The 22,441-nt window shown below is 37.4% G+C and overlaps 3 protein-coding genes across 4 annotated transcripts; 1 reads left to right on the forward strand and 2 right to left on the reverse strand.

Annotated features, from left to right (window-relative positions):
* Positions 1–623: 623 nt before the first annotated feature.
* Positions 624–7,632, reverse strand: LOC111472283 (ARM REPEAT PROTEIN INTERACTING WITH ABF2-like). Its single transcript, XM_023117931.1, has 21 exons — positions 7,320–7,632; positions 7,147–7,252; positions 6,713–6,870; positions 6,215–6,290; positions 6,054–6,147; positions 5,853–5,973; positions 5,703–5,777; positions 5,439–5,533; positions 5,131–5,206; positions 4,843–4,950; positions 4,457–4,585; positions 4,265–4,333; positions 4,002–4,061; positions 3,758–3,881; positions 3,435–3,574; positions 3,046–3,109; positions 2,802–2,881; positions 2,321–2,385; positions 2,117–2,234; positions 1,881–2,005; positions 624–1,103 (listed from the first exon to the last, which is right to left on the reverse strand). The coding sequence occupies exons 1-21, from the start codon at positions 7,452–7,454 to the stop codon at positions 1,010–1,012; spliced, it is 2,112 nt and encodes a 703-aa protein (XP_022973699.1). The 5' UTR covers positions 7,455–7,632; the 3' UTR covers positions 624–1,009.
* A 1,594-nt stretch (positions 7,633–9,226) lies between these two features.
* On the reverse strand, positions 9,227–10,877 carry LOC111472236 (probable membrane-associated kinase regulator 1). 2 transcript variants are annotated; one of them, XM_023117880.1, is made up of 3 exons: positions 10,060–10,877; positions 9,591–9,880; positions 9,227–9,484 (listed from the first exon to the last, which is right to left on the reverse strand). In XM_023117880.1, exons 1-2 carry the CDS (start codon positions 10,758–10,760, stop codon positions 9,625–9,627), a joined length of 957 nt encoding a protein of 318 aa, XP_022973648.1. In that variant the 5' UTR covers positions 10,761–10,877; the 3' UTR covers positions 9,227–9,484; positions 9,591–9,624. The 2 variants fall into 2 exon arrangements, with proteins under 2 accessions (XP_022973648.1, XP_022973647.1); XM_023117879.1 differs by having other exon boundaries at positions 9,227–9,487.
* Positions 10,878–11,921: 1,044 nt separating this feature from the next.
* LOC111472238 (long chain acyl-CoA synthetase 6, peroxisomal-like) lies at positions 11,922–20,806 on the forward strand. Its single transcript, XM_023117882.1, has 26 exons — positions 11,922–12,138; positions 12,227–12,391; positions 13,423–13,483; positions 13,636–13,713; positions 13,898–13,969; positions 14,120–14,194; positions 14,535–14,650; positions 14,731–14,807; positions 15,132–15,176; positions 15,273–15,359; positions 15,958–16,047; positions 16,170–16,249; positions 16,349–16,442; positions 16,558–16,646; positions 16,731–16,819; positions 17,216–17,265; positions 17,333–17,412; positions 17,604–17,722; positions 18,359–18,482; positions 18,634–18,720; positions 18,918–19,021; positions 19,148–19,227; positions 20,032–20,124; positions 20,223–20,309; positions 20,453–20,560; positions 20,627–20,806. Exons 2-25 carry the CDS (start codon positions 12,274–12,276, stop codon positions 20,537–20,539), a joined length of 2,082 nt encoding a protein of 693 aa, XP_022973650.1. The 5' UTR covers positions 11,922–12,138; positions 12,227–12,273; the 3' UTR covers positions 20,540–20,560; positions 20,627–20,806.
* The last annotated feature ends 1,635 nt before the right edge of the window (positions 20,807–22,441 follow it).

Consider the following 22,441-nt stretch of genomic DNA (forward strand, 5'->3'; position numbering starts at 1 on the left):
AGTACAATCTCACTTACTCACTTATCATTTTTTAACAAAATTATGAGTTCTAGCCCATTTTAATTCAGTCTTATATTTAAATAATTTACCACCGATAAAAAATGATATTTTGATACAAATTATTTGAGTATCAATAATTTTCATAATCATTTCACATGTCACATCAAAGCATGAATAAAATTGCTTTAAGGTAAACATTTATACATAGTTTTGATTTATTAATGAATGTGTAGTACTTCAAAGAAATAGTTGGAAGTATGTTTGGAATCATTAAAAGCGTGTCATTTATATACAGAGAAAAAACAAAGGCAATCATACGGAAATGGGCCCATGGTGCTCCAAGGAAATATATGAATTATGGTTAAAATGAAGAAATTAATGTAGGAATCACGTGAAATCTAATCTAAAAAATGAAATTGTAACATGCATTCCATAGTTTTATTTAAAGTAAAATTACTAACAAAACCACACTTAAAGTAAATCAATTAAAAAGTTAATAAACGGGTTTTGATCTTAATTACCTAATTACAGTCAAGTCTGTTAAAGGACTTCACACAGTAAAAGTAATAAATAAATATATAATATAACGAAATCAAAATTATTTCAAAAGATTAACCCAGTCCAAAAAAACCTGTTGAACCCCTGAAATTGATATAACCGGTGGTCAAATTTACAGTGTTCTCCAACTGAATTGTGTCTTCACAAGAGCTTAGTCATTTGGGAAGATGCATCAATTCATAAAATAAATGCAATGCGTTTCAAGGATAAGGTCGATGTGAGGAATGAGGTCATTCTATCTAGCAATGCTATTACTAAAGACTTTATACAAAGATCAAAACCCTAAACTCATTAGAAGAAAAAAGAAAAGCCAAAGGATCATGAGCCATCAAACAAATTAACTAATTCGAACCTCATTCTAGCTTGCTCGGTTGCAGCAACCAAATCTACCACTATCTGTACATCCTGTTTTTTTAGTTAGAGATGATGAATAAGTGCACGGTCCAGCCATCTACAACCGTGAGCCATGGAGGTTAGGCTTGGTCAGGGCTTTTGTAAAATAGTTGCGGATCTCGGGAAGTATGCGCTGAATTAGATGAGAGTGCCTGCAAATATTGGAATGAAGAATAGTTGCGGATCTCGGGAAGTATGCGCTGAATTAGATGAGAGTGCCTGCAAATATTGGAATGAAGCATTGGCTTAGAAAAGGCAGGAGAAACCAAAATTTTCTATCCATGGCCTCTTTAGGTGAATCTCCAAATGATCCATACGACTTTAACTTACAGCTTGCTTTAATAATATTATGTAGGGGCTTCTGATACTGATATTCTCCATTTAAAGCCACTGGCACGATCTAAATCTAACAGTTTTAGCTTCCACTTCTGATACTGATATTCTCCATTTAAAGCCACTGGCACGATCTAAATCTAACAGTTTTAGCTTCCAAGTTTGTTATCAAAATTGAGGAGCTTGAAATTAAGTTTTTTAAGGGCTTGTTTGAAGGTTTATAGGTTTTAAAATTGTGTTTGTTGTCTCATCATTTATCTAGGATATGTTTAGAAAAGAATTGAATTCTTACCCAAATTCTAAAAACAGCAAATTTTTTAAACTACTTTCTTCTAGCTTTCAAAACTGACTTAGCTTTAAAAAATACATGTAAAAAGTAAATAACAAAACATGGAACTCCAAGGTGAAAATATATTTCAAGGCTTAATTTTCAAAAGCTAAATGGCTATCAATCTAGACCTAAGTGGATAATTTGATACTTTGTGAACATATGCTTCAACAAGGATTTACAAGTTTCTTTTAACGGCAGAAAAACTCAAAAGGTTTATTCAAGCAGGCAAAGGAGGAAGGACCAGAAAAGGTTGGGAGGCACATACCCTGGCATTGCGCTGAGTTTATCAAATTGTTCCAAGATAAAAAGGATGCACGTGTGCCTCAAAGATATGGCATTAAAGGCTTCTGAAAGTTCGTACATGCTTGCAACATTTTCCAATGATATATCCTGGCAGAAGTTTAAAATTAACATATATAGCATATACATATATGACAGCCTGAGTTACGGAATAATTGAATGAGAAATATCAGAAACCAAAATTAAAAATTCTTAGCTCACCTGTGCAATGGTATATTCGCACAATCGTTTAAGTCCCTCCAAGAGATACTGATCGGCAGCTCTCAGGAGATCTTGTGCAATATCCAACGAAACATCCACAGATCCAGTGTAAACAAATCTGTAATGATAACTTAAATTCAGTTAATTAACATAATACCACTTGCATTCATAGTCTGATAACTTTTGGAACTCGAACTTTTTTACCTCATCATTAGCTCAAAAACTTCCCATCTAATATTTGGAATTTCTATATCCTTTGCATCTTTTTCCTGAAATAATATTAAACCCAATCAGTGAAATTGTACATTCTGAAGACTATTGTTCCAAGAAATTTCCAGTTTGATTAATATTAGTATAAACATGCTCAAGGATGATAAATATTAAAGGTATTACATTGTTCTAAATGAACTATATGATCGGGGAAACTTGCAACATGGATGATAAATATTAAAGGTATTACATTGTTCTAAATGAACTATATGATCGGGGAAACTTGCAACATGCAGGAGCCATTATGACAGGTGATACAAAACTACCACTCGCACTTGAAAGCGTAGTCGCAAAGTTAACTAGAAACAAGGATGACAGAATTAGTTTAAAAAATATTGATATTCTCACCCGATAGCCACCAGTTAACTAGAAACAAGGATGACAGAATTAGTTTAAAAAATATTGATATTCTCACCCGATAGCCACCATCAAACATTGCACGGAATGCATCTGAAGAAGCAAGCAAGCAAATTCTGTGGGCATGGAAGCGTCTTCCTGCAAATGTCAAATGGAAAAGGCATAAGCTGAATGAAGTCAATTCTGTGGGCATGGAAGCGTCTTCCTGCAAATGTCAAATGGAAAAGGCATAAGCTGAATGAAGTCACTAGAAAAGCAACGGATCATATGTTGTTTAAAACATGAGGAAAAACAATAAAGACCTTCAACAAGAAAAGTCACATCAGACAATGTAGAATTGTTCACATACTGCTCCCCAAGGTAAACCTGCATGACCAAGAAAAGTCACATCAGACAATGTAGAATTGTTCACATACTGCTCCCCAAGGTAAACCTGCATGACATGTCAGAATTTTAGTAATTAAGGGCATGGGATTCAGGTAAAAAACTTGAAGTAGAGAACAAATACTCCCAGAAACTGAAACAGATTTTCGAGGGATTCATATATTTAGCCACTAAATCAAAGGATCAGGGACCCGTACCCATTAACTTTCTCTATTTCACAAAGCCAGGTTTTCATTCTCAAGCCAATGTGTAAAATGTTTTTTCAATGACGTATGTCAGAAAGGTAATAAATCTACAAACATCCTACCTGTGGTGTTGGAGATGGTGGAGCGGCATCTACAGGAGAAAGAGTCATGGCTTTATTTGCCAGCTTGTACAGAGCAACAGCACCATCAAGCTGCTGCTTGAGACTTGAAGAACCAAGCAGGCCAAGAAGCAACTCCAGACCTGCAAGCACCATCAAGCTGCTGCTTGAGACTTGAAGAACCAAGCAGGCCAAGAAGCAACTCCAGACCTGCACAATGCAAATGCAGTTGTTCTACAATAAAATTTCCATTAAGAAAACAAATTTATCCCCAACTGGACCCTCAAAGGGGAAAGACTTAATGAGATTCTAAGAATATGACATGCCATTATTATCGATAAATATGGTCCTCTGATCATCGGGTGAACAAAGATGAGCAAGAGCAAGAGACACTCGTCTTTGCACAGCCTTCTCAGCTACACGCATTAGATGTAACAAGTGATTCAAGACCTAAGCAAGGAAAAGAATGTGATTAACATTTGGAAAGCATCCATATTGACTGTCTTTGAGCAGACTTAAACATCAGACATGCCAAAATCCCAAAACAAAATCAGGAAAGTCACAGCTCACCCTTCCATGTATTTTCTCCTCCAATCTCTTGACTGTCTTTGCTACACAATCTTTTGTTGCCTGAAACAAAATTGCCAATATATTCAAGTCTCACACTTGACAAAGCAAGAAAGTCAGTAACCCCCACTATTGGATGGAAACTGCGGATAACCTCCAATAATACGAGCAAGATCAGAAGAGGTTGGGGGGGGGGGGGGGGGGGGGNGGGGGGTGGCTGTTGGGTTAAACTGTTCCAACTAGATAGATAAGGAAGGTTAAGTTACTTGCACTATAAATTCTCCATCTTGCAGCTTCTGAACTCCTCCCACCCTAATAAAATCAGATACATTATCCTACAGAAGGAAATAAACAATTAAAGTTTACATTAAACTATGATCACAATAGTTCAGTAACGCGGTAGGATTTACGAAGCAATTCCTGTTCAAGTTTATATATCAAGATTAAAGGTAATATACCTCATTATCCGCAAGACCATAAAGAGCAAATGCTGCATTATGTTGCAAAGAACCATTTTTCGAATCGAGAAGCTTCAGTAATGGCATTAGACCACCATTATGAGCAATACCCGCTTGATTATGAGTTTCCTGAAAATAAAAAATTCTTCTCAGTTTCAGCTAAGAAATTCACAAGACCTTGTCATTCATTCCTAAGAACCGGGGGGAAAAGTGAATCAACCAAGTGGCGAAGAATAATGCTTTAAAAAAGCAGTATGAAGATTTATGAAATTTAATGTCGGGTAAAAGATAGGTTGTCTATACCAAAAAGAATAAAAATTTTAAGTTATAAACTTGGAAATAGTCCACCAGGTATGATTTTGAACGGAAGAAATGGAATGTAGTACCTGTGCCAATCTACCCAATGCAAAAGCTGACATTTCTCGTAGCTGTACATCAGGTGATTGAAGCATCTCAATTAAGGGTCGAACAGCACCCCTCTGTACAATGTGAATCTGAAAATGTTCAATGTGTCAGTAAGAAAGTTATAAAAACAAGTATACATAACAGAAATTGACTGGTGAGGATATCTTTTGTAATAAAAAGAAATTATTTAAGGAAATAATATACCATAAATATATCACTCTTATTCAAACTTGTTGCCCTGAAATAATAAATCGTCAATTTTTATTTACCTTACAATCTGAATCAGTTGCCGCAAATTGTCCAAGTAATAAAGCTGCCTCCCTTTGGCTCTCAGAGCAGCAAGAACTAAATCAATAGAGAAATGATTAACATGATTCAGACTAATGGAGATCAACTTTTTCTTCACGGCATAACTAGTTTAATTGACAGAGCTACAACGGAATATAGATATAATGAGAAGATAGGCACTAGACATTTACTGAATCATATACAAAATATGTGACAAGATTCCTGAAGTTACACGTAACGAAGCAGTAAAAAATAAAAGATGTGACAAGAATCCTGAAGTTTACAATACCTGAGTAATCCAATAACAGGTTGCAAAGCTCCAGCATGGAGAACTTCTCTCTTTATATTTGGGGATGAGTGCACCAGATTTCCAATAACACCAACCTAAAATCCACAAAATCCATATTTTACAGAATGCAAACTGAATTATATCAATTTACTAATAGGCATAAAATATCCATGTTTGTGACATGGAAAACACCCGCAAACTGAATTATATCAATTTACTAATAGGCATAAAATATCCATGTTTGTGACATGGAAAACACCCTACCGCTTCGTAATGAATAGCAGCATCCTCTGACCGAAGCATCAAAATGAGCGTAGGGAGAGCATTGCACTCAACGATCTGCCAGGTAGTAAAGATAATATATGAGACGCATATTAAACCTACGGTTGAACATCAAATTCACAGACAAATTACCTGATTTTTGTTCTCATCATTCTTAAAGGCCAGTGTTCGTAATGCCCCAGCAGCAGCTCTTTGTACCTTTGTGTCCGTAAATTCAAGCAATTCAACAAGAGGAGGAATTCCACCTTCCATCCTGAATGTTTAAATCCTCATCAAGAATGGGTTTCAATGACAATTGTAAAACTTGGAAGTTAGACAACTAACTGAGCATACCTAACCCGTGTTTTAATGCAACTATTCTCATGGGCAAGATTTGTAATAGCATCTGCAGCTCTACGAATAACACTATTTACAGCACGAGAAGAACCTTCCTTGTGTCTCTTCAATAGCTCAACGAGGTGTGACAAAGACACTATTTACAGCACGAGAAGAACCTTCCTTGTGTCTCTTCAATAGCTCAACGAGGTGTGACAAAGCACCAATGTCAACAACCAGTTGCTGGTGCTCTGGCTGTTTAGAGAGGATAAAAAGAAGAAACGGATCAGAAATCATTAGAAGAAATGCATAGAGCATTGGGACTGAGATGAGGTGATAACTTATACATGCATGCTAAAATACGTATTTCTTAAATTTCGATGAAAATGTCAAACAAAAGCCTGAGAAGGGATTACGCATCAGCAACAACTGTAGACAAGCAATCCCATTGAAAGATTGCATTTATTCTGGCAACACCTTAGACTAAATGAACGAGAATAGGATTGTTTATGCAAAAATTTCAGGTCCAAAATGTTGTTCAACGCTACTAAGTTAAGGACAGAAAATCTAGGCCAGTATCTTTTCTTTGACTGAAAGAACGTGTACAAAGAAGTCATACACACTGTCGAGATGATAATAGGAAAATATGTATCCAAATAGAGCAGAATGAATTTGACCTTTACAGCCAGTAGTCCAAGCGCAAAAGCACTTCCTTTCTCAACCTCGTGTTCAAATGGCTTAAGACTGCGATCACCTTCAACAATAGGCGGTGCTTGTAAATGCTTAACTAAAGCCGGCACTGCTCCACCTTCCACAATCACGTTCACTACCTCTTCTGGCAACAACCCCAACAAAACACAAGAATTCCAATCAATTAACAAAAAGACACAAAAAAAATAAAAGAAGAAGAAAATCCAAAGAACCATCCAGAACATGATCAACCACTAGAAACTCCAACTACCGAAAGAGAAGAATAGGCATAAGAACGCGACAAGATCGGAAGGGCGTTCCGGTAAATTAAAATAAATATGTATATGAGTGTACCGTTCTTAGCAAGCTCGGCAAGAACATGAGTAGCGGTAAATTAAAATAAATATGTATATGAGTGTACCGTTCTTAGCAAGCTCGGCAAGAACATGAGTAGCTCGCTTAGCAGCAGCTCGATCGGGTTCCTTCCATGAAAAAGTGGAATTGAGAATTTGAACTTGAGCACTGACCTCGCTGAGTAACGCTCGCTTGGCATCCCCAGTAGGAACAGAGATCCCCCGTTCTTTGAGCACTGACCTCGCTGAGTAACGCTCGCTTGGCATCCCCAGTAGGAACAGAGATCCCCCGTTCTTCCTCAAATTCCTCCTCCAGTTTCCGCTTGTGGCCTTTCCTCTCTGGAAGATTCTGATCTACGCGCTTCGGAAGCTCCATAAACAAACAACCAGAGGAGCTTGGAATAACGAGACGTGGAAGAGAGTGATCCCAATAACCAAATCTGGGGACTTGATCAAAAGGCGAGCGAAAGGAGGAGAGAGAGAGAGATGGGGGTTAGAGGGTAATTTAGTAAATTCACACTGTAAATATTTTCAGATTTCCCTCTTCTTTTATCTTTGCCTCCCATAATTTCTTCACAGTTTTCCGTTCTGTCTCGCATTTAATCAAAACCGACCGAAAACTTCCCCCGCTCTGGGCCGAAATGCTAACGTGCGCTCCCGCCCAAAAGTTACTATAAAGGTAAACCGCTAAAAGAAAGTAACTAATGTGCGCTCTGTCTAGGCTGGCCCACGAAATTTTAGTGGGCCCAAATGAATCCACTTTAGTCAACAGTAGAGGCCCATCTTGTTGCGACATGCTAATGGGCCTTGTATTTAAATAATGATTTTATTGTACAAAATATTATAATAGTCGAAAACTAAATAAATATAAAAATAGATAAATTATGGACTGTGCTGGGCCTTGGAGGCCCATGAAGAATCGGCCCACATTTTGTGACAGCGACTCGCAGTCAACGCCGGAAAAACAGTAGCAGCGTAATGGCATGTGAGCTGTCGCTTAGTCTTTAATGGAACGTCGTTTTAATCGACATGTCGGGCGTGAGAGAGAGAGCTCTGGAGGAGGTCCAATCTTACCGACTGGTAATGCCGCCTCAGTCCCACAGCTGCTCCACATCACCAACCACCGCCCCGCTTCCCTCCTATTAAACAAATACCCTAACTTGTGAACGAAAAAAACCATATACTAAACCAAAAAAATACCTTTACTAAACTATTATTATTTAAATAATTTTGATCAAAATAAAATTGAGACAACACTATATACTAATGCACTAATATTTAAATTAATACATAAATTAACATAATTAATATTGAATCGAATTAAGGTAGCTCGTGTAACTCTCTCGATGAAACAAGTCATTTATATTTTTACTCAACGTGATTGCACTCAACCCGATAAGAAGAATATTATTTTTAGTTTTAGTTTTTTATATTTTTACTCAACGTGATTGCACTCAACCCGATAAGAAGAATATTATTTTTAGTTTTAGTTTTATTGGGTGACGTATGGAAATTAGGGTTTGAATACATAATTTAAAGATGGATAATTAATGAATGGGCCAACAACCATAGCTGTTGCTTCACCATTTTAAAATAATTTGAATGAGCTGATTGAAAACCCGTGGGCCAACAACCATAGCTGTTGCTTCACCATTTTAAAATAATTTGAATGAGCTGATTGAAAACCCGCTAGGTTCGCTGCAATTTCCTCCTTCGCCTGTTCATGATTTATCCTGCTCACTCTACTTCGATTCCGCACCGACATCCCAAAGTCAACTCAAAGTCAGCATATTTTACGGTCCAGATCTCGCTCAATACCCACCACCTCTGGTCCCATTCCCATGTTATCGCCACTCCCCTCCAAACTTCAACACTCCGCTATATATATATATATATAATTAAAAAATATATAAATTTATTCGACCCAATTCGCTCCCGTTTTGCATGTGGCGTTTGCTTGAGAGGTGAGTAGTAATCCACTTTTAAAACTATTTTTATAATTACTTTCATAATAAAAAAATCAATTAAAAAAAATAAAATTATACCGCCATGAACAAATATTAGAACTCGTCTTGAAAATAAATCTATTAATTTTATAGATCAAATTTTATTAGGACGTGACACAATGTCTCCAACCTAGATTGAAAAATGATTGATATATAATTTAATCGACAAATTTGGAGTTTCTGACAGATATAAAACAAAATACATCCAAAAAGTGCAAGCTTGAAGATCATGATACAACATTAATATTACACAATTTTGGCATATCATTAATGCATTCAATATATATTTTCATATTTATGAAATAAATTAAACTATACTCAAATGGATAAATTACCCAATAAGGCCGATCCGAGATTTCTTCCGATCGCCTGAAAAACACTCTGATCAACTTGAAAATACTTACTTTAGTAATTCTAATGGACTTTGGGTTAAAAATACGGTGAGAAATTGGTGGTGTTTTTATTACTTACTTTAGTAATTCTAATGGACTTTGGGTTAAAAATACGGTGAGAAATTGGTGGTGTTTTTATCGGGAGGATTCAGCTCGAGGAGGGTTCGTCGGGGTTGATGGTGTCTTTGGTCTGGATTAGTGAGTTCTTGCAATGGGCAATGGCGCCTTGGATTGCACTGTGGAGTTCTTCCATAGACGACACGTCGGCGGAGTATGACGATCCGTAGCCACTGACAGAGCTCAAGCTCTGTACGCCTCCTCGTCGGAGCACGCCGGAGTGACTCGGCGATGACCGAGTCGACGACGGACAACTCGGTAGGAAGCTGCTTCTCCCACGTGGATACCTAGTTCAAAAGCAAATTTGTTCTTCTTAAATTTTAAATTTTTAAATTTTAAAAAGTTATTATGTTTTGATCAAAATTTCTGGTTGGCTTTGATTTATAATTACAATATTACCTCAAGTTCCCAGAAAATGAGAGTGAAAATCTGCCGCTCTCCTCCTTCTTGCCGGGTACAATATTACCTCAAGTTCCCAGAAAATGAGAGTGAAAATCTGCCGCTCTCCTCCTTCTTGCCGGGATTTAACGAGCTATCTTTCGCCGATTCCGCCGTATGGGCCGCCGCCGTTGCCGAGTGGCATGATTTGGACCCAATTTTGAGTTGGACTTTTCTGAAACACTTCTTGATCACTTCCTTAGCGGTGGATCCAATCCCTTTGACACGTGGCGGCCTGGATTCCCCACCATGAGTACTACTACCAGTGTTGTTCTTCGGCTCCTTCCTGAAAACCGACGAGAATCTCGCAAACGAAAACTGCTTGCACTTTTTGTCGTTACGCTGTCGGGTTCTGAGCTTAAGATCTGCGTCGTCGGAGGTGGGGCGGTTGGGGTCGTTTTGGGAGGAGGAGCGGGAGTGATCGGTGGAGGAGCTGCCGGTGGAGTCGCGGGAGGTGGTGGTGGTGGAGTCGGCGGAGGAGGAAGTGCTAGAGGAGGGGAGGAGGGTTGGAACGAGGGAGTTCCGGCGGGAGTGGAGAGGCAGAAGGTGACCATTGCAGAAGAGTTCGTCGGCGGGGCAGAGGGCGGTGGAGGATTTCCGGGGGGAGATGGAGACGGTGAATTCGAAATCGGAGGAGGAGGAGGAAGAGAAGGAATTTTTGGGTGACGGCGAGATTACGATGGCGGTGGATTTGATTATTGGATCTCTGGGTTTCTCGATCATCTTCATCGGGAGAGAAAAAATGGGTGGAATTTGGATGGAAGGTTCATTGATTATAAAAATTTATAATGGTGCTCGGAGCTCGACAAGTGTACATGTTTACGTCCCATCGGAGAGAAGCTAGTTTTAACTCTCTTTTAACTTCGAGAAAAAGCCACTCCCCCTTTGACTTATGAGGCTATCTTATCACCGGTTAGCTTTGACCCGTTACGACAGTCACATTGTCAATTGACATTCTTAGTCGTATGAGTCAGTCGATTGTGTATAAATTTTAAAATGCATTTCACGTCATTGTAAAAGAAGGTTTTATACCCTCGAATAATATTACTTTCTTCATTTTAAATATCGACGAACGTAGATGATGGAAAAATTAGCCGTGGCTATGACATAAGGAACGAAAAAAAGGTCACCTAGTCCCTAAACGACATTTTTGGGCTAGTCCACTCCAATCCCATATTAATTTGTGTTGCTCTTTTTAGTAAATAATCTAAATTAGAATAAATTTAAAAGGTTGTATATTAAAAATGGGATATTTTTAAAAGTTAGTGGAATAAATGAAAAGTTATTATAATTAATTAAAAATAGGACGATGTTTGGTTTATAGTAATATTATAAACCAATCAATAAAATAAAAATTAATCCCACACATATTTTAAAAAATATTATATCTCTAATAAAAATATATATAGAGAGATGAAGAAGCTATGTACAAGCTGGTCGTGCATGGTGGACATCTCTAATTATTGTTGATTTTAAAAGGTTCTAAGATCAATAAATACCTCGTGTTTGTAATATTATGTATAAACTAAATTTATATTTTAAGCGATTAATTTGTGTGTAGTAAATTTAAAAAATATTAAATAGTTTAAAGACTTGAATAATTTATTTTATAAGGCACAAAATAAAATTTATAAATTAAACACTTTTAAAATGGAAAGGCTAATAAACACGAATAAAAAGTATGAGCGGGCATCTACAGAAAGTTACAGAAGAATCATAGGATTAAATCATTGGAAGAGAAAAACTTGGACATTTTGGGAAGGCCATGGCCGCAGGATCTTGATCAGGCGGTGTACTGGAAGCCAAGATGATAACTTGGATGTTGACAGAAAAATCAACCAAACAAAATCAAAATCAAATGCAAATTCAAACTCCAAGAACAATTTCAACCAATTGAATGTGAATACGTTGAACCTTCACGTCTTCTACTAGCTGCATTGCGACCGCTTTGTTGTTTTGTTCTTCACACGGATCACAACTCTGTTTGTGGATAATCGAACGATTAAATTATCTTTTACAAAAGAATCGGAAAGCTATATCCAAATCGCTGTTGCCGTCATGGTTTCGTCACCTACCTAAAGATGCGTGCCTCAACAATTCTCTATCCAGTATGCATAAATTATTGTACATTTTCTTCTGATTGAGGAATTGAACACTAGGATTCGATTTCCTTTTTGCCTTTTTCTCCCCCTACTGTGATCGGTTGGATTGGCTGCTGGTGGATTCAAATCTTGGAGTGCTAATGGATTCTTCCGCTGCGCGACGTCGGCTTCAGGCGATTCAGGATCATCTTGTTCCCGACGGCGATTTCTCTTCTTTTCAGCTTCGGCTGAACGCTACTGCTGGCGAGTTTTTCAACGGTATGTGTGTTTCTTCCTCCATTTGGCTCTCGCTTACTTGTTCGTTTTCTGTGTTGATTTGGGAAAAGCTCACTGGCGTATTTTGTTCGGAGTAGATTAGTAATTTTGTTTCTATGTAAAGCTATGGATCTGTAACGTTGTGCGACTGATGATGATATGTCTATTGGCTTGATTTTCGTTTATTACTCCTCGGCCAATTAGATGAAACGTGGGCCATATGGACTCTAGTTTTTGCCCAAACGCATTGGTATTGACGAAGGGCGATTAAATGCAGGCTGTTTGAACACTTGTTGTCTTTGTCTATGGGGATTTTCATCCCTTATTGAGATAGTTTCTTATTATTTTGATTCTGGATTTTCTTGGATTTTCATTGTCTGTGTGGTTGGGTCTGGTTGTGGGGCGTCGTTGATCGTGCACGATTACTCCTAATTCGTTTATTGTCTGTGTGGTTGGGTCTGGTTGTGGGGCGTCGTTGATCGTGCACGATTACTCCTAATTCGTTTTCTCCCTTTACGATCTACTCCAAAATTAACCCATTTGATACGGACTGGTATGCAATTGAATGAGTGCTAGTGATTAATTTTGGACTGATATGCAATTAAATCATTTCGTTTTCTCCCTTACGGAGTCTGCACTGTGTGAATGTATTCTAAGTTTAGTACTAGAGTTTCTGGGGGCTGTTCTCTACTGCAGGAATATTCAGCTCTAGTTTGTAATAATTTGGCTAGATGTTGGGGTTTTCTGGTAGAAGTGGACAGCATTTTGAATCCGAATCTAAACTAAAGGTGTGATAATGGTGGCGAGCCACCGTTCTTAGGTGTGTGTAAGTCTAGAAAATTTTAGTGGATCAAGGTGTGATAATGGTGGCGAGCCACCGTTCTTAGGTGTGTGTAAGTCTAGAAAATTTTAGTGGATCGTCTTCGCGTCTATTATCATTGAATATGGAGAAATGAGAAATGTGATACATTATGCTATTTGACATTTTTCTCCCAAGCTTTGCTGACATTGTCAAAGTTATCGACTATGAGCAGGGGATGGCTACAGTGTTGTGCTTCCAGAGAAATTGCAGACTGGAAAGTGGAATGTATATAGGTAAGATATATGGCTACAGTGTTGTGCTTCCAGAGAAATTGCAGACTGGAAAGTGGAATGTATATAGGTAAGATATTAATGGGTGGTTTGAACTTGATTTGCCCTTTCCTCATGGCTATGCTTCCTAAAGATGATTTGTTTCCTCATGGTAGATCTGCCCGCTCTCCTTTAAAGCTTGTGGATAGATTTCCTGATCATCCTGAAATTGGTACATTGCACGATAATTTTATGTGAGTGTCTTCACCTCCTCTGATTTCCTGATCATCCTGAAATTGGTACATTGCACGATAATTTTATGTGAGTGTCTTCACCTCCTCTTATCTTCTTTCTGATCACAAGGGTCTGACATGTTTACTGCTAATTTCGATTACCTATAAACAGCTTTTGATCTTTGATTTGACTTTATCACTTTAGGCGCTCAGTTGATGTATATAGGGACTATAAGTACCTAGGTACCCGAATCCGATGTGATGGAACAGTTGGAGAGTGAGTTTTATGCGGCTGTTAAATTTCAAATTTTTACCCGAATCCGATGTGATGGAACAGTTGGAGAGTGAGTTTTATGCGGCTGTTAAATTTCAAATTTTCAGTAGTGCTAGTTTCCATCAATTTTGACTTAATCTTTCACCCTTTAAGGTACAAATGGATGACATATGGAGAAGCAGGTACTGCTCGGACAGCATTAGGTTCTGGCCTTGTAAATCATGGTATATCAGACATATGGAGAAGCAGGTACTGCTCGGACAGCATTAGGTTCTGGCCTTGTAAATCATGGTATATCAAAGGTGAATGCCTAGAAATAGAATAATGTGTAACTTGTCCCTTATTTTTATGGGGATTGGTATATAGTGGTGAAGCCTGATGAATGTGAATAATGTGTAACTTGTCCCTTATTTTTATGGGGATTGGTATATAGTGGTGAAGCCTGATGAATGTGCATTGACCCTGTAATGTCCTTAGTGTTGCCTAACTATTCTTGGTATCTTTGACACAGGGATCTTGCATTGGGTTATATTTCATCAATAGACCTGAGTGGCTTGTAGTTGATCACGCCTGCTCGGCATACTTGCATTGGGTTATATTTCATCAATAGACCTGAGTGGCTTGTAGTTGATCACGCCTGCTCGGCATATTCTTACATATCAGTTCCTTTATATGACACTCTTGGTTTGTCATTTCTCTTCCAGATATTGTTTCTTTCTGAAAATCTCCCCATTTGGTCTTGTGTTTAAACATTTTTTTTACAGGTCCTGATGCGGTCCAGTTCATTGTAAATCATGCTCATGTTCAAGTTATTTTTTGTGTTCCTCAGACATTGAATAGTGTGAGTGAAACATTAAAATCATGCTCATGTTCAAGTTATTTTTTGTGTTCCTCAGACATTGAATAGTGTGAGTGAAACATTAGATTTTAGTCTGTCTGCTGCGTTGTTAGAAATTGACTTCAATATCCAAAAGAAATAGCGTTGGTGGAAGGACCAGTTTCTCGTAGTATTAGAAATTGGTTTCAATCATTTCCTTGATTTTTAATTGAGGGTGGAAGGACCAGTTTCTCGTAGTATTAGAAATTGGTTTCAATCATTTCCTTGATTTTTAATTGAGGAGTTGTCTTCAGAAAAAAAAACATTATTATTTCTTTCAAATTGCAGTTATTGAGCTTCTTGTCAGAAATTCCAACTGTACGCCTGATCGTGGTATGAACACCGTGTGTTTGTAATTGATCTCAATTTGATTCTGCTCTCCAGCTGCTTGATACAATTATTAATTAGTTTAGCTTCCAAATTTTATAGGTTGTAGGTGGGGTAGATGATCAAATACCATCGCTTCCATCATCAACTGGAGTTCAGATTCTAACGTACGCAAGTTTGCTTAGTCAGGTAAGCCCTTAGTCTCCCATGATATAAGGAAAGGAGAAGTAAAGGAACTGAAAAATCTTCTCACTATGTCATAAGAAAAAGTAACATGCTTAGCTGTTGGCATGCTTCCTAAGGGGATGCAGCTTCTTTACTATGTCATAAGAAAAAGTAACATGCTTAGCTGTTGGCATGCTTCCTAAGGGGATGCAGCTTCTTTTTTAAGCTATCTACGTTTTATTCTGCAGAAGAAATTCACTTAGATTTCTGATATTGTATGGTACGGCCTTTAACGTAATGGTTCAGTTTTTGTTTGTTTTTGGAGACAATATTGTACATTTGTATCGGTACGGCCTTTAACGTAATGGTTCAGTTTTTGTTTGTTTTTGGAGACAATATTGTACATTTGTATCGGAAGTTGCAAAGAAATAAAAATATGAGCATTTTGATTTAATTATTCTAAATTAATAGAATGGATATACAATGAAATCAACAAATCCCAGTCTTGCATGCCAACAAATCCTTATACCTGCAGCAACTTTACAATTTTCCAGCTCTTTATGACTTACTGTTGCCCTGTTTTTTTTAGAATAACCTTGTAATGTGCATTCTTTCCTTCCAGGGTAGCAACAACATCCAGCCTTTTTGCCCGCCAAAACCTGATGATATAGCAACTATTTGCTATACGAGTGGTACAACTGGGACTCCAAAGGTGTAACTTCTAAGAATTCTTTTGTTTCTGATCATGAAGCTGTTGACGTTGCTTAACAGCGACTTGATCTTTCAAACCTTGCAAGGTTATGTTTTCTTATTTTTACGTCAATATCTTGCCAGGGTGTTATACTGTCTCATGGAAATTTGATTGCGAGTGTTGCTGGATGTTCTCTTGCCTTGAAATTTTACCCCTCAGACGTGTGAGAATCAGCTGTCAATTTTACATTACAGTACTGCGACATTATCATTTAATTTGATCGATATATTTGGTTTCTACTGATTTACATTCTAATTATCAGCTACATATCATACCTGCCTTTGGCACATATATATGAACGGGCTAACCAGGTCTCATCAGTTTACTTCGGGGTTGCTGTTGGTTTTTACCAGGGGGTACGAAGCTACATAAATACTGTCTTCAATGTTCAACTCAGTTTACTAGGAAGTTGAGAGCAATTTCATTCAGTACTTTAGGCAACCTGATATGGTCTTGTATACTTGTGTTCAGGATAATATGAAGTTAATGGATGATATGATTGCATTAAGACCGACAATCTTCTGCAGTGTCCCTAGGCTGTATAACAGGATATATGCTGGGTAAAGATTCATGCATCAACAATTTTTTATCAATCAGAAAATACTATGTTTCTCTTATTATTGAGTTGGTTTCGTGGTGAACAGAATTATTAATGCTGTAAAGACCTCTGGTGTGCTAAAGGAGAGACTGTTTAATGCGGCTTACAATTCCAAGAAGCAAGCTATAATGAATGGTATGGTTTTAACCGGGAAAATGATTCGCTTCTGCATCATGTTTCATACTTCTAAATTTCCACTCTGGTATGGTTTTAACCGGGAAAATGATTCGCTTCTGCATCATGTTTCATACTTCTAAATTTCCACTCTTCTCTTTTAAAGTTAGTGGCTAAGCTTATCTAAAGTCCTCGCCCTTCTCTATTTTCAGAAATTTGACTTATTGATCCATACCTGCATCCATTTACCGTGTTCTTCCTTACTTTCATTTTCCTCTTTTATTTGACTTATTGATCCATACCTGCATCCATTTACCGTGTTCTTCCTTACTTTCATTTTCCTCTTTTATGTATTAGTATTTTCAAATATTTGCAATTTGATTATTGTCTGTATTTTGGGGCATCCTACTATTAAAGGAAAAAGTCCTTCTCCCATATGGGACAAATTGGTATTCAATAAGATAAAGGCAAAGATTGGAGGACGCGTTCGTGTCTTCTCCCATATGGGACAAATTGGTATTCAATAAGATAAAGGCAAAGATTGGAGGACGCGTTCGTGTCTTGGCATCAGGTGCCTCGCCATTATCTCCTGATATACTGGAATTTTTGAAAATGTGAGTTTTTAATATTTTGGTTCACAATTTTATAGGCTTTTGTTATTTTTCTTCTTCTTTTATGTATTATTGTTGTTAATATTTTGGTTCACAATTTTATAGGCTTTTGTTATTTTTCTTCTTCTTTTATGTATTATTGTTGTTTCAGTTTCCTTTTAGTTTCTGAAGAGTTGGATGTAATTGTTCCACAGCTGCTTTGGTGGTATAGTATTTGAAGGGTATGGAATGACAGAAACGTCTTGTGTCATAAGTGCCATGGACCCAGACGACACCCTTTGTGGTCATGTTGGGGCTCCCAACCCTGCTTGTGGTAAGCTGCTAACATGAACTTCTCAGTACCCTTTGTGGTCATGTTGGGGCTCCCAACCCTGCTTGTGGTAAGCTGCTAACATGAACTTCTCAGTCATTTAGAGTTTAAGACATGCTTGAGGAGTTTTGGTGATAAATACATGAAAATTTTATAAAGATTGCTTCTTACCCTGCGCTGCTATTTCACTCGAATTCTGATGTACAATAAACTCAATTTTGTGAAAGTCTGGGAAATTGACTTGAAGTTGTAGGTCTCAGAAGGAAAAACTCTTCAATATGGCTGCTACCCTTTTAACCATTGAATGTAGTGGATTATGCTACAATAGTGGGTTTTAATTTCTCTATTAAATCTGTAAATCTTATTGTTTCAGTCACCTCAAATATTTCTCCTACAAAAATAATAAAATAACCGTGACATCAATTAGATGCAGAATACTTAATATGGTTTTGCACCCTGAGTGGGTGACTTGATCCCTGCCATCCTTTCTAAAGATGCAGAATACTTAATATGGTTTTGCACCCTGAGTGGGTGACTTGATCCCTGCCATCCTTTCTAAGGCCTTTTTCATACCCACTTGGTTGTTTTTAATTCATAATTCCCAATCTTGGTTAAGATTTTCCTTCATTTCTGTTTTAGAAATAAAGCTCGTGGATGTTCCAGAGATGAATTACACATCCGATGATCAGCCTTATTCTCGCGGTGAGATCTGTATCAGGGGTCCCCTTGTTTTCAAAGGCTATTTCAAAGATGAAGTGCAGACGTAAAAATATTCTTTGCTCACCTCTTTGAATGGATTTAATTGATCGAGTACTTTTTAATTTAAATGAATATTTGAATTGGACAGGAGAGAAACTGTTGATGAAGATGGATGGCTCCACTTTTTAATTTAAATGAATATTTGAATTGGACAGGAGAGAAACTGTTGATGAAGATGGATGGCTCCACACTGGAGATATTGGACTTTGGTTGCCTGGTGGTCGTTTAAAAATTATTGACAGGTGACCTCTACCTCGTTGCTTCTCTTTGTTGTCTTTTGACTTAAAATATGAACAAACTTTTTGGCTAAAAGATTGCCATAATAAATCTCCTGAGAACGGTCTTAAGCTTAAGTAAATCCTATACATCTTTGTAACCGAAGGAATCCCTTCTTTTGTTATTAAAAGTAAATCTCCATAATAAATCTACTTCTCCATAGGAAGAAGAACATCTTTAAGTTGGCACAGGGGGAGTATATTGCACCAGAGAAAATTGAGAATGTGTATGCGAAGTGCAAGTTTGTTACCCAATGCTTTGTTTACGGTGAGAAATGGGATTCTAAAATTTCTTCTCCATTTTGTACCTTCACATGCTATATCCCTGGTTCTTATACATGCTACCATGATGTAGAGCCACTTGGTTACTGATTCTCTTTGCTTCTTCCTTAAGGTGATAGCTTCAATTCATCTTTGGTAGCTGTAGTCTCAGTTGATTTGGAGACGTTGAAATCATGGGCTTCTTCCGAAGGCATCATCTTTGGTAGCTGTAGTCTCAGTTGATTTGGAGACGTTGAAATCATGGGCTTCTTCCGAAGGCATTAAGGTATGTTGGTTTGTGTCTAGTCTTGGGAATATTAAAGATTGGGCTTCATTCCAAACTTGAGTTGCACATGAGCACTTGATTTCTCTTTGTAGTCAATATTAAAGATTGGGCTTCATTCCAAACTTGAGTTGCACATGAGCACTTGATTTCTCTTTGTAGTCAAATGAGAAATTTATAACCTCTAACGAAACTGGGAAGTGATAAACAAACCCATCATGAACTGTCACCTCAAACTTCTTCCTCAATGGCTTGACAAGAAGGGAGCTTGATTCGTCCCTCGTCATCAACCACCACCTCAAACTTCTTCCTCAATGGCTTGACAAGAAGGGAGCTTGATTCGTCCCTCGTCATCAACCACCTTTCTTCCTCTCTCGTCTTTGAAATTTCCAAGAACTCTCAAAAAGTTGGACGGTTTCAGAAGTTATTGCCTTTGAGCACGTATTTTGGCCATTTCCAAGAACTCTCAAAAAGTTGGACGGTTTCAGAAGTTATTGCCTTTGAGCACGTATTTTGGCCTTACAGGATTTTACATTTGATGTACTAATTTACATATTTGAGTTGGGTATTTGCATATAATCTTCCCAACTTATGCATGGATCAAGTCAATAGTGTAAGAGCTTCATTTTCCTCATCTTTCTAACCAGTGTTCGTCAAACAATTTAACGTGCAGTACAATGATATAGCCCAACTCTGCAATGACCCAAGAGCAAGTGTTCGTCAAACAATTTAACGTGCAGTACAATGATATAGCCCAACTCTGCAATGACCCAAGAGCAAGGGCCGCAGTCTTGGCGGACATGGATGCCGTTGGAAGAGAGGCACAGGCAAGCAAACCAACAATTATCTTGTAAATCATTGATTCAATCATGCCATTTTGCTCTTTCTCGTGATTGTAAAACACAATCTCCCTCTTTAATTTCAGTTGAGAGGTTTCGAATTCGCGAAAGCTGTCACTTTGGTCCATGAGCCTTTCACGTTGGAGAATGGTCTTCTCACTCCTACATTCAAGGCAAGTGGTGAATGTAGATATTATCTTGGGAGTAGTTGAATGGATTAAATTATCTGAATTTCTTTTTCCTCCGCAGATTAAGAGACCCCAAGCGAAGGAATACTTTGCCAACATAATTATCTGAATTTCTTTTTCCTCCGCAGATTAAGAGACCCCAAGCGAAGGAATACTTTGCCAACATAATTTCCAATATGTACGCCGAGCTTGCTTCATCAGATCCATCCTCCTAGAAGAGGTAGCAAACTGAAAAACTGTTAGTCACTCTCCATCCTTATCTTCTCCTAGGTGTATAGCAAAGTTAAATCTCTTAAGGAAAAACTGTTAGTCACTCTCCATCCTTATCTTCTCCTAGGTGTATAGCAAAGTTAAATCTCTTAAGATCTCGAAAATGAAAACGAAAAATCCGAGCCCCTTCGAATTGATCACACCATGGAAACCACCACCCAAGTAGATTCTGTTCATTACATGGTGCTCTGATTGCTGTAACATAGCATCAGTGTTAACCACCACCCAAGTAGATTCTGTTCATTACATGGTGCTCTGATTGCTGTAACATAGCATCAGTGTTAACCCATTGATGGCTTCTCCAAGAACATTACCATTTTCCAAGTCTCCGTTTGTTCCACCCAAGAGAGAGGACGATGGAAATCATTACCGTGTTACGTATTCGAATAAGTTATGCTATTGATTCTATTATTTTAGAGGACGATGGAAATCATTACCGTGTTACGTATTCGAATAAGTTATGCTATTGATTCTATTATTTTAAATCTTCAGTTCTTGAGTAAAATAAGCAAGCATGATTGTGGTTTTACTCGTCTGCCAATACTCGCCTCCTTAAGCCTTCCGACTTTATCAATTCAAGCATGATTGTGGTTTTACTCGTCTGCCAATACTCGCCTCCTTAAGCCTTCCGACTTTATCAATTATATGTATAGCATGCTTGTGGTTGTTACCACAGAAACTATGAAGAAGAAAATTGGTTGTGTTTCTTATGGAAAAAAAAATGGTACCTTCAAATCCTCCCCAAAGGGAAAAGGAAAAAGAAAGAAAAGTGTGACATTGGAGCATTCAGGGTGAAAACCTTTCCCTAATTGTTGACGTGTTTTAAAATTGTGTGAGTCAAAACAGATAATATCTATCAGATAGGATATTCGTGAGAAAAAAGTGTCAATGGTAGAGTAATGAAAATCTTAAGGAATAATATTAAATATGTTGGCATGACGTGGAAATGAAAATCTTTATCCAAATGCACCATTTTAATCTCAATCCATCCCCACTTTTTACAGGGAGTTCCTTGATCAGCCCTAGATTTGGAATAACTTAAAAGAGGAAAAAGAAATCTTTTTTTTTGAACAAAGTCAAATTAAAAAGAAGTACTTAAATGATTTAAATAAATGTGAAAGGGTCATTTGTTATCGTTTTCGAGTAAAGCATTCAACATGTGAGAAGAGAGGCAGCTCATAACGTTATCATGATATGTTGGCATCCAATGTACGAGAATGGCTTAGTAGGTAAGATAGTTTTACTTTCTCTGATTTTCAATACATATCGCTCACAAATTCGTCATTTTATCTACTACTTTTAAATAGAATGTTATGATAAAAAAAAAATCAAAATATTAAATTGAAAGATTATCCTAACATAGACTCTTAAGAAGGAAGAGGTTTCTCTTTTTTTTTTTTTTTTTTTTTTTTTTTTTTTTTTTTTTTTTTTTTTTTTTNAGTCTATGATGATGATGATGATGATGATGAATAAAACTAGTAGAATAATCTAATCAAAGATACCATAGAACCTCTAGACCTCGAGAACAAACCCAATGAGAAAGGAGAGTTCAACAAAATTGAACCTCGAGTATGAATTTGATGAGAAAGATGAGCCAGTAAACGACTGTAGGAGTATTTTTATACTCATCAATGCTACTTCAATATTTCTCAAATGAAGGGTAGACGGAGTTTTAAAGCAAAGGTGTGCATGACATGCAAAGCTATAGGGGTCAAGGTGTGTGAGTTTGCTTCAAACACAAAAATGAAAACGAAGACGTTCCAGAAGATAGGTTTGAGAGAGGAAAAAAAAAAAGAAAAAACATTTTTAATGGTAAAAGAATATATTTTTTTTCCTCTTTGGATGAA

The sequence above is a fragment of the Cucurbita maxima genome, unplaced genomic scaffold (genome assembly GCF_002738345.1).
Source record: "Cucurbita maxima cultivar Rimu unplaced genomic scaffold, Cmax_1.0 Cma_Scf00069, whole genome shotgun sequence".
NCBI lineage: Eukaryota > Viridiplantae > Streptophyta > Magnoliopsida > Cucurbitales > Cucurbitaceae > Cucurbita > Cucurbita maxima.

What these genes read in the sequence shown, in the direction of transcription:
- LOC111472283 (XM_023117931.1), bottom strand. Translation starts at nt 7,454, where the DNA reads ATGGAGCTTCCGAAGCGCGTAGATCAGAATCTTCCAGAGAGGAAAGGC. An exon ending in CCTGTTATTGGATTACTCAG is followed by an intron (nt 5,207 to 5,438) that starts GTATTGTAAACT and finishes CTATTGATTTAG; the next exon opens with TTCTTGCTGCTCTGAGAGCC. An exon ending in TGTTTGATGGTGGCTATCGG is followed by an intron (nt 2,386 to 2,801) that starts GTGAGAATATCA and finishes ATATTATTTCAG; the next exon opens with GAAAAAGATGCAAAGGATAT.
- LOC111472236 (XM_023117880.1), bottom strand. Translation starts at nt 10,760, where the DNA reads ATGAAGATGATCGAGAAACCCAGAGATCCAATAATCAAATCCACCGCC. An exon ending in TCATTTTCTGGGAACTTGAG is followed by an intron (nt 9,881 to 10,059) that starts GTAATATTGTAC and finishes CTTTTGAACTAG; the next exon opens with GTATCCACGTGGGAGAAGCA.
- LOC111472238 (XM_023117882.1), top strand. Translation starts at nt 12,274, where the DNA reads ATGGATTCTTCCGCTGCGCGACGTCGGCTTCAGGCGATTCAGGATCAT. An exon ending in GTACAACTGGGACTCCAAAG is followed by an intron (nt 16,048 to 16,169) that starts GTGTAACTTCTA and finishes ATATCTTGCCAG; the next exon opens with GGTGTTATACTGTCTCATGG. An exon ending in ATACTGGAATTTTTGAAAAT is followed by an intron (nt 17,413 to 17,603) that starts GTGAGTTTTTAA and finishes ATTGTTCCACAG; the next exon opens with CTGCTTTGGTGGTATAGTAT.